The 11,382-nt window shown below is 33.7% G+C and overlaps 2 protein-coding genes across 2 annotated transcripts in view; both read left to right on the top strand.

Annotated features, from left to right (window-relative positions):
• Positions 1-4,896, top strand: part of LOC109535530 (retinol dehydrogenase 14) — a 7,030-nt gene extending 2,134 nt beyond the window's left edge. Inside the window, exons 2-6 of the mRNA XM_019901444.2 lie at positions 970-1,095; positions 1,163-1,363; positions 1,512-1,718; positions 1,809-1,942; positions 2,114-4,896. Coding sequence (XP_019757003.2) covers positions 970-1,095; positions 1,163-1,363; positions 1,512-1,718; positions 1,809-1,942; positions 2,114-2,305 — 860 coding nt within the window. The 3' untranslated portion in view covers positions 2,306-4,896. The remainder of the gene's footprint in view (positions 1-969; positions 1,096-1,162; positions 1,364-1,511; positions 1,719-1,808; positions 1,943-2,113) is intronic.
• A 4,881-nt stretch (positions 4,897-9,777) lies between these two features.
• LOC109535529 (paired mesoderm homeobox protein 2B) overlaps positions 9,778-11,382 on the top strand; it is a 12,508-nt gene continuing 10,903 nt past the window's right edge. Inside the window, exon 1 of the mRNA XM_019901443.2 lies at positions 9,778-10,166. Coding sequence (XP_019757002.2) covers positions 9,854-10,166 — 313 coding nt within the window. The 5' untranslated portion in view covers positions 9,778-9,853. The remainder of the gene's footprint in view (positions 10,167-11,382) is intronic.

The raw sequence follows: 11,382 nt of genomic DNA, 5'->3' as shown, positions 1-11,382 counted from the left end.
AAATCTTTCTTACTGTATCCATTCCAACCAAAGGCCCTTTCCAGGTGTTTTAATTCTCCCTCTAACTCGTCTGGTTCGCAGATTCTTCTGGCTCTTTTGGTGAGAGTTTTTATGACTCCCCTCTTTTGACTGGGGTGATGGTTTGAACCACTGTGCAGGTACCGGTCGGTGTGTGTCGGTTTCCTGTACACCGTGTGGGCCAGCTTTCCGTTGGCTTTTCTGGTCACCAAGACATCCAAAAAAGGCAGTCGCCCATCCTTCTCCACTTCCATAGTGAATTGAATTTTAGGGTTTATTGAGTTGAGGTGCCTCAGGAAGTCTTCCAGTTCAGTCAGACCATGGCCCCAAACAACAAAAGTGTCATCCACATAGCGGAACCAGCACTTAGGTTTCCTCACGGCTGTGTCCAGAGCGTTCTTTTCAAATTTTTCTATAAATTCCATTGATAAAAATGTCCTGTTATCAGCTTGTTTAATTAGACGACAAATTTTGGTTCAAGTAAAGGTTACAGGGGTTTCTAAAGTTTAAAAATTTGTGCCAGCAAAAGCAAAAACCAAAAGGAAACAATAAAATTTAAGCCGAAATATTCTTTAAGCAGCTTTTTGAATACAGGCTGCAATTAAAGTCAGTGTTGAGCAACCAAAAATATAAGGATTAATATAATGGAATAACAGAAATTCAACATAATTATAGCAACATTTTACTGAAACGTAAGAAATCGGTGTACGTCAATGGGAAATGTTATACACCTTATAATTTATTTTTTACTTCTTTCCCTTGGAAGGGTTGGTGTATTCTCGATATACTCATAGCTGCTGACCTAAGTGTTTTAGTGAACTTTTCTATTTAGCAGCTTTTGAGTGTTTTCTTACATTACAACCTTTAACATTTTCTAAGTATAGACATTCTTCCATGCATTTATACGTATAAATTTCCAGTCCAATAGTTTAGTGGATTTGAAATTTTCAGGTATTGGTTTCCAGACCGCACTAGCTCTAGCTTCCAAAGGATGTCGGGTGATTATAGCTGATATTTCCAACTTAACTAAAGCAGTGGATGAATTGAAAAATGTTTCGAAAAATCAAAATATCATTGGTGAGAATATGAAGAACGTCTTGAATTATTTGTCTTCATATTCTAAAGCACATTTTTCAAATTACAGGTGTAGAAGTTGATCTGGCATCTTTTAGATCCGTTAGGGAATTTGCGAAAAAAATTCTCGATACAGAGCCCAGGCTCGATATATTGGTTTGTAATGCAGGTATCGGTGAACACAAAATGCGGATAATGACTGGTGATGGGGTAGAAAAAACTATGCAAATTAATTACTACAGTCATTTCTTAATGATTCATTTGCTGTTGGGTAAGTATCGGAAGCAACCTAATTTGAACTAGTTTGGGTTGGCGTGATAAAATTACAACCTGAATTTAATTTGGGAAATTGCAGGCAAACTTTTCAAGTTGATAACGGCAATTTAATGCCAAAAGCATGCAAATTTCTGCCTTTTTAGATTTGTTGAAAAAATCGGCACCAAGTAGAATAGCCATAACAAGCTCCGTACTAGCATACGTTTCCGACTTGACTGTAAAGGAACTAAATCCTAGTCCTGATTATTTCGAAGAGAGGAAAGGGTGGAGGACGTTTAACTGCGGAACATACAGTGCGTCCAAATTATGTCTGGCAGGCTTAACTAAGACGCTCGCCTCAAAACTCCAAGGTACTCGCTACTAATCTCACTGTTTCTAAGATATTTCTGAATTCACCTTTCAAGCTTTTTTAGCATATCTATAATAAATTATGTTTTTAGGAACGGAAGTGATCGTGAATGTTTGTCATCCCAATGGCGTGAGAACTTCAATTTATGCTCCAGTAGTACGACAAGCGATAGGACTTTCGTATTTTGTATCGAGTTTGTATTGCCTTGTCTGTCTCTTTGGAAAAGTAAGTCAACTTAAATAAAACACGCACAAGAAAAGTACTTATTATTCTCAAAACACCCACCGATTACACGTTAATAACGAGAATATATTTCACAGTATTGGAACAGTCGCGAATAAAGACGCATTTTTATTGTATTTGCCTGCTAAATATTTAATTTTTATCTACTTTTAGACCCCAGAAGAAGGAGCTCAAACATTAATTCACCTGGCACACTCCGAAGAAGTGAAACTAATAAATGGTCGATCATTTTACGAGGGAATGGTTGTTCATCCACCTTTCCAACTAACTGATTATTTCTGCGAACAGCTGTGGAAGGCTTCCATTGAATACACCAAGCTTACTCCTGAGGAAATTAAGTGTTAATTAGATATGAAAATGAACTCAATTGAATACCTAAAGTAAATACTTTAAAGCACCATTTCGTTGTCGACAGTTTTACCTTGGTTGCATTATCTGCGTTCTTTTTATATATTTAAAAGCATTAATCAAAGCGTTTGAATTTAAGCAAAGAAATGGAAAACTGAAGTCTCAAGACTAAAAAATTGCACAATGATTTATGAGTAAGTTTCTGAGTTAACAACTGCACTTTTAATCACCAATCTCCTATTTTTGAACGTGACACAAGTAATGCGATTGTTCATCAAATAAGTGTTCTAAAACACAAACTTTTTTTACCGCGCTCAAACAATTTAGAAGGAACAGCAAAACATAGTTTGCCATAATATCTTTTTCGGTTGAAGTCTATATCTATTTTTGGACAAAATTACTTATGTACAGATTCATGGTAAGTTTTCAGATGAGAATGTTGATAAATATTTGAAACGACGATTTTGAAACCAAAAAATCTTTTAGCGCTGTTAAATGCTACTTTTCTAGTTCTTGTTTTTTTCTGTTTGTTTCTGTTTCAAGTTTTTGTTAATGTTGTCCTCAATCGACTTTGTTGTTGTTGTCGACTTGTTTGTTTTCCTATTATATTTTTCTGTTGTTTGTGAAGCAGCTGAAGAAGTGAAGAAAAACTATTTATAAAAACTGTGTGAATATGTTCATTTGATAATGTATCTATTATTTAGCTTCTGAATCTGAATGTTTACAAGATTCCTGTTGGTTCATATAAGAATAATATAAGCTGCATTTGTCTGCCTAAAAAAGTGTCTACATATTCCTACTAAATACTCTTCGTTTGTTAAAACAGCATTTCAGGTCGACAAATTTCATATTCGCTTTCTGCAACCTAATTATTATTTTTTTGATTTATTCACTTTCCTACCATTATATTTTCATTTGTTTGGAATCTTTACCCTCACATTTTTATAATTCATTTTTTTGTAAATTAATGGTTTTTGGTAAATTAAAGAAATTTGTGCTAGTGCTGCTACACTTCATTTACTATTTCATTCATTTTCTGGTTGAATTTGTATTCGGATGCCAACATGCGATTGAAAACTTTTCAATTAATTCAATTCATTTAATTTATTTTTGCTGTGATTTTATTCAGTTAGTTGGAATATTTGATCTTGATCGATTTTTTAAGCAATTTGAGTAAGTTTCCAGTGTTTACGTAAAAAAACTGTGAATAATTTTTAGCTCCCAAAACTGCATTTTCTCCTGTGCAGTTTGATGCAGACTTTTTAGACAATCAAACTTAATAATTGATTGTTGATCAGTTTGTAGATATGGACGGACGGTTCATTGTTTTATTTCAGTTCTGGATGTGAATAATCGGCTGAAAAATTATCCACAAAATGCCTTAAAACATGCCATGCTAAAAAGTCAAATAAAAATATTATTAGTCGGTTTCAACAAAAGAATCTGCTTGAAAAATGCCGATTGAAATGAGGTCCCAGAATTAACTAATTTTTTATATAAGCAAATCATTTTTTTTGTGAATTCTTTCCAAAGGTGTTTAACAGATAATGTAATTTTAAACTTTCCAAACTTCAACCATATTCGTAAATACGTGTACTTTTGAGCGATTTGAGTTGATTCACATTTCCCCACATTATCTAGTTTTATTGACGAAACTAGTGATAAAACCACCGAAAAATTGTTTGTAATTTTGAAGGGACATTAAGTGATCGTGTCCATTTCCATAATACCTCCGACATAAAAAAAAAGTTGCCTATTATCAAACCCATTAACCATGCCATTAACCCCTATAATCAATGTTTATGAAATGGGTCTTTGAATATTAACGTAGTTAGCGTCTCAAATTGCTTCTTATCCGATTAGAACGCAATGAAGAGCCGCATTAACCGACTAATTCCCTTTTAAAGTATAATTAAATTTGTAGTGTAAAAAGTTCGTTTTCAAAGCGGGAGAACGGTTAGTGGTAATCATCTTTAAACACCCAGTTCAATTTATGAGATTGATAAAAATTATTATCACCTTGATTTAGCTTGAACAAAATCTAGAAAAAATTAAAATAATTACTGAAAAGATTCAAATAATAGCCCATCTACAAGTCTCTTTAATTTTTTTGTCAATTTCTATGATTTCCTAGTTGCTCTGGTAATATTTTCTTGAACAGTTTAAGGTAACAAATAAACACCTGCAGCAGAAAGGGAGGTAACAGTCCCTTTGGTTTATAAAATAAGGAAAAAAACACATCAAGTGCATGCATTTTTAATTCAGGCCAGAAGGTAATATCTTCCCGACGGAAATAAGACCGGGAGAGTGATTGTCCTCATCGCCTTCAGACAGGAGTCCATCTCAACTCCTGGATTGGCATCAAGGAAGTTGAGTCGAGGAAGTTTTCGCCGCTGGTTTTAATTAAGTTTCACCTTGTAACTTTAGTGTATTAACAATTGCAATTTCATAAATATTTTGCATATTTCTTTTATTCGTATTTTTAAGTGCAGATCTTCTCATTAAATGCGTCGTGTTTAGTTCAGTTTGGTTCTACTAACTAAATTTGCACACTTTTTGTGCTTGTAAAATATATATATTCAACATTGCGTACCACTTTTCACTTATTGCTTATCTTCCACTAAAACTATTACTTTAACTGTGATATTTTTTAGACTTTTCTACATCAAGACATTTTTTTAAGTATCTAATTGGAAGCCAGAAATATTCCGAAAAATAACTGGCTTCGGCTAAGAAGTTGTTCTTCCTCTTTCGGTACATTGATTTTTTCAGCTTCAATGTTAATTTTTTCCTCAGTAAAGATTATTTCAAAGTTTTGTCAGAAGAAAATATAATAATGGAACCATGATGTTCAAACGTATTTTCTACAGCCGTTCTGTCTGTTGTATGTAAATGTAATTAAGCCAAATTCTGTAATTTCCTTGTCGTAGCAAATAAATAAGAAAACCCTGGTGGAAATAGAGTTCGCTTTTCCGATTTTCCGGATGCAGCAATTTGTCCACGATCTCCTCATTCCCTGCCTCGCCTTTTCCGCTCCCTTGAGGATTCCCTCACGCAGCTCCGTCCTTGTTTTCTTTGGGGAAATGGTCGACAAACTTGGTTTTTTTTCGTCGGGTCCAGTGAAACTGGATGCCCAAACTTTCAAGCGATAAATACCGGCTAATTGATCCAGGAATATTAAAGCAGGAAATAAGATAGCGATCATATTAGAACAACATTTTTAGAAAAAGTAGCTGGTTTGTACGCAATTTATTTGAAGCAATGAAAACTGATAAATCTTAACTGCAAAGCTGTACAAGAGAAGCAGAATTTTTTATACTTTAGTATTTTTTTTGATTAAAATTTGTCTGATTTTTTAAAAATTTTTTGATAGTGTCGTTGGGTTTGCATGAGGTTCGGAAATTACTGTATCATCTGCATATGCTTCCAGCAAAAGTTCATTGAATCAGCGGCGTTCTGCAGTATAAATGAAATAATTTTTGGAATAAGCCGCGAAAAATCCCTTTCATTTAGAATTTTCGGCCACTAAAAAACTCGTCATGAAATATGTTAAGTCGCAATTATAAAACTTTTTTGAAAAACCTGGGGTAGAAATCCTGGGTCTTTCACTAAATTTTTGAAACATTTCATCTAACATCTTCAATGACGTTGCTTTTCGAGTCTTTTTCTCATTATTTGCCAGCGTTTCAATATGTTTTGCCATATCAACCGATGTGTGATTAGACTAAAACTTCAAAATGAAATTATTCACAGAATAATTAAAAGCTTTATTTTATGTAACCAGAAAATTGTGTCAATAAGTGCACACAATGTTGAAACAAATTAATAACGAAACATCGAAAGAAACCCAATTAACTTCATCGAGATTATTAAAAGTCGATGACGTCGTTCCGATTTGCCATCCAGCTCGTCATCTGCTTTTCTTCAACCTTTGGATTTTCTCCTCCATTGAGCTTGATTTTGTGGGGCGTCAGTTTCCATTGGATAATCAATGTTTAAGACGAGCTTAATTTGCCCCAATTTTAAACATTGTTCGTTAGCTTTTGATTCCAAAGTAAATCATTATTGAACGATTGTCTCTTTCGAAATATGAAATATATGTAGAGAGATCAAACGTGATACGAAGTACAGTTTCACAGAGAAATTTATTGAAAGGAAGACCTCATTTCACAAGGAAGATTAGCTAAACAGTAGCTATTTTAATTAACAGGTTCAATTATTTAAATTTATTTTTCATTTTCTTTGCGAAATTTAATAATAGTAAGTTATACAATAATTATTAATATTACTAATTTGTATGTTTTACTTTGTTTTGGCTCATTTAGGAAAGGTCAATTGATGCTCATACTAATATTAGCATACTTAACATTATTAAAGCTCAAAAAATTAAATGATTCTGATTAGTTCAATTTTACATCAGACATCAGGCTTTAAATGGCTCTTGAGGAAGGATCTTTTTTTTAATCTCATTATCGACATAAATTTATTTGTTGTTGCAACAAATTTTATAGGTTTATTTTACTTGCATTTTTCCACGAAGGTAGACTTTTGATTTTAGTGCAGTTTCATTTTTAAATATTTTAAAATTTAAATGTGGTTTCCACTTCTATTTTTATTAATTTTATTGTCGTCTGAGTGTTTTTCCTTTTCTCAGGTCTGACGATGTAATGGGATCTTTTGATCCGAAGACTTAATGAATGTGTGTATGTATAAATGTATATTATGATTAAAATTTTAAGATATTGTTTACTATCTCTTTTAAAACTATTTAAATTACTACAGTTCTTGATATCTTCAGGCAACAGATTGTATTGTTTCAAGCATTTATAATTCAAACGGTATTGATCTCATCAAATCAAGTCAAAATATGATTTATTGCTACAGAAAAATTCGCTTTTTCTGGACAAAGTGAGTAAAAAAAAAACAAAACAAAATACTTTGTAGTATTTTGTGGTTGTCCGCAACAATTGAATTAGTTTTTTCATGTAAAAAAAAGTTTTTGATTTTGTGTTATGCTGGTGATTATCGCTGAGAAACTTACAATTACCTATTAAATGAGTGTACCAGATTAAGTGGTTTAACATTTTATAAACGCGTATTACACATTTGCACGGTTTAATAAGAATAATTCTTAACAACTTAATAATGCAACCAAGAATATTTCTTAACGCCTTATTTATTTTTTTTGGCAGCAAAACAATATCACAATCATACATTAAATCAAAGAGAAGCACAAAAACACAGAAGCACAAAAACAAAGAAGCAATTACATTCTTGTACACAGATAGGCGACTTAAACGATTGATATTTTTGCAATTTTGTTTGTTTGTTTGTTATGTAATTACAGTGCTCCAAAAAATCAAGATTCTCGTCTATTAAACAAACTAAATATCTAAACGTACTGACGTTTTCGATAATTTGATTCTTAATTAAAACATTATTTTCTACATTGACACGTTTCTACCAGATTTATTTTTACAGCCCTGGATTTTGTTGTTTTGTATATTTAGCTGTAGCTTAGTATAAAAACTGTTGTTTTTTTAAGGACAATTTTCGAGATTTATTTTTAAAGTTTTTATTATTTCTTTTTTTTTCATAGAAAAATAAATTTAGTTTTGACTCTGAACGCTGCACTAACGTTTATAACCACAAAGAACCGAAAAGAACAACAAAAAGATGGAAAGGATAAAATCAACCAACAATATAAAAGAAGAGTGAAACTTGATAAAGACAGAGGAAAAGCCCGGTTACAAAAATAATTGCGAAGATCCGTATGCGCATCCAAAGTCATTTTAAGAATTGAAAATGCCGGAAAACTTTCCTGCAAGGCGAAAATACAATAAAAAAGTTGCGTTGCTTGTTCAAATAGCTTTTACATCCAATAAACCTAAGCAAATATATTGCTTAACTAGCAAAAAGGAGCTTTTAGACTTTGCAACAAATTCCACAGTAGCGCAAATATTTTTTCCAAAGTACAATTGTGTTAAAAAAAACTTAATCTTGTCGCTTCACAGATACGTTTTTTCATTATTCAGACGATAATTGCACAATAGAGTTTCTTCTGCTGCAATTGCAACAAAATGCTACAAAAATCACTCATTAAGAAAATAACGTCGAAGAAATTGGAATACATGCTTTTCCAAAACTCCAGCTGCTTTTAAATTAACATCAGCAGAAAATGCGGTATGAAATGACAAAGAAATAATGCTAAAACATCCAAGAAAGATTAATTGTTTAAATCAAACTAAAGGGACTAACATCCTGCCGAAAGCAGTAATTTTTTCCTTATTCCAAAAATTATTTGTCTGCTAATTTCTATGAATTTTCCAATTTTAAATTTAAATATCGTTTTAGTTCAGAGATGTTTGCTTGTCCTTTACTTTAAACTCAGTAAATATGACACAAAAACATTCTCGGCTACGGTTTCCCTGATATTTTGTTCCGGATGCTACTCACAAGTATCAAATTGTTTACTGATCTGCTAAAAGTCCACATATTGTAGACATTGGTTGCTTTCGTATGGAAATTCCAAATGCTTGTATTTAATCAGACACTATAATTTTTGCAAAAATATATTGTGACAAGTTAGCTATAAAACTCCGAAGGTTTACTCGAGATACATCTATTTAAAAAAAATCTGTTCGTTATCAATTTTTAATGAAAATCAATCGCCCCTCCGATAAACCCGGCCAGACCACGTCCAATGCACTCAGAAAAGTGGAAATACCCTCCTGGCAAAATCCAAAACACGTCAAAGATATTTCGAAATATCTACATCATAAAACAGGTGTCTAGAAATCACGCCGACTGTTGATGCAAACCAAGAAAAACAGATAAGCCTTGCGAATACAAATTTAATTTGGTCCTGACGATGCGAGACACCTTTTAATATTCCTTCTTCCTGCATCCATGTGTGAGATGCGTGCAACCCCAACTTTGCCACCCTGGATCGCGTGCCGTGACGTCACATCGGCCACCCAATCAGAAAGCAGCGCGCTGGAAGCGAGCGAATCCGATTGGGCGTTTGGAAATCGTCGCTGGATACGGTCCGCCCCTTGAGGGATGCTGCGACGCTTCATCCCCCTTTATAGAAGGGTGTATACGAGGTAGGTTATTGAATTAAGCTTATCATTTGATTTCGGGCAGACAGTAAGGTCTAACGCGCTAGCTACGTACGCTATCTTGAAAAAATCGCGCGCGAAAGCCCTAATAGCCATAATTTGATAGCCAGAGTCTTTATTCGATTATTCCTCAACGGGTCGGAAGTAACAAGTTTACAAGTGGCTCTAACTAGGTTGTTGCTAAATCATAACCGTTGGTATTTAAGTTGATTGAGTTTGGCGACCCAAACGCTCTGTTTACCTTTCATCCAGTGACCAAGATAGGGATTGTCTCATTTTCGTTCCTCAATTACTTTCTTCACTTACCCCAACTTTAACCACTAATAAATGCTTTATTTCCTCAAGCTTTTAAGCTCTTTTCCCCATTTTCACTTTGCAATTAACTTCATCTGCTGCTGCTGATCTGAACATCCATCAGCCCAAAATGGATTACTCCTATCTAAATCAGGCCTCGTTCGATTCGAGCTGCCTGCAAAGCTCCATGGACCCGACGGGACTTACCAACATGCCTTGCTCCTATGGGGATCTTACCTCTTGTAGCCAAATGTCGCAAGCCGCTTACCGATACACGGCAGCTGCAGCTTCAATGGCTCGAAGTTACAATCCGTCGGCTGGTGCTCCAATGGGGGTGCACCATTCTCCTGCTGGTTCACAGTGCGCGGTTATGGGAACCAGGCCTCATGTGCAGGATGTGCATAGAGCTGCTGGAATGTTCCCTTCCTCAATGAACCTACAAGGTAAGCTGTAGATTGTCGCTATTTGACTACTGGAAGTTGTGTCGGAAAAAACGGTGCTAAGTTGGGCCAGTTTTGATGTGTGGGTAATGTTGCAATAACAATTACAGATATTTAAGAAAAATTATGAAAAAGCCCTGATCTGATTGAGTTTAGTTTGGAGTTTTTACAGTAACGTGGATGTTTGATGATGTTGAGATTTTTGTTAAAATAGAATAATTAAGCCATAGTGTCTATTTCTATTGGTAGAAGAATAGAAGATGCCAATTTAGATCTTTGGTTTATCAACGACAAACACTAGCCAACGTTTCGTGTATATTTAAGGCATCTTGAAGGTGCTAAAAACGGAAAACAGAGTGGCTTCAGTCTTAAATATAGTAAAAATTTATCATTAATATTAAATAGAAGAGAAGATAAACTGACATAAGAGCAAATTGAAATATAAGACGATAACCATTTAATAGTGATTTATAAAACCACCGGATTAACAAACATATATTACAATTAGTACGAAAACAGAGAAACTGGTATAAAGCAAAATCATATGTAAAGGACAAAGCATTGCTGTTTAATATAAATAATAATCTTTGGTATCGCAGAGAATCGCAACGCAATCAAAATTGAGATATTAACATACCAATAGAGGAATGTACATTTTTAGAATTATTTACTCTGTATGTATTGTGTAAAGAATCTTTCGTTGAAAAGCCAATACCTACTTTGATTTTTTTACAAACTTCTTGTTGGGTATTTCGCCTCAAAAATGTTTGTCTTTAAAAAGACAGAATTTCCTGACGTCTTTTACTACAGGTTGATAAATAGTGCTCCTATTTCGCAATAAGAACGAATTATTTATCAAAAAGTAATCAAGAACTATCACCTAGAGGGTATCCTGCGGCACACTTAGGCTCAAGCTGTAAGAAAAAATTCCAATTAGTAAAGAAATTAATCTGAAAAATTACTTTGACGTTTCGATAGCTATTTTCTGCTATCGTTATCAAAAGAACCTAAATGAACCTAAAAAAGAGTATGTTAATAAATTGTGTAACAATAGTAGGATAATACAGTATATGAAAATTCGCTCTGATAATTCGTCTGTACAAATTATATCTATATTCTATCTATCGAAACGTCAAGGTAATTTTTCAAATTAATTTCTTTACTAATTGGAATTTTCTCTTACAGCTTGAGCCTAAGTGTGTCGCAGGATATCCTCTAG

The sequence above is a fragment of the Dendroctonus ponderosae genome, unplaced genomic scaffold, assembly GCF_020466585.1.
Source record: "Dendroctonus ponderosae isolate FM_Combo_2020 unplaced genomic scaffold, Dpon_F_20191213v2 Dpon_F_20191213_1, whole genome shotgun sequence".
NCBI classification, from domain to species: Eukaryota; Metazoa; Arthropoda; class Insecta; order Coleoptera; family Curculionidae; genus Dendroctonus; species Dendroctonus ponderosae.
Note: the sequence above shows the minus strand (reverse complement) of the source record. Positions and strands in the feature narration are given on the sequence as shown.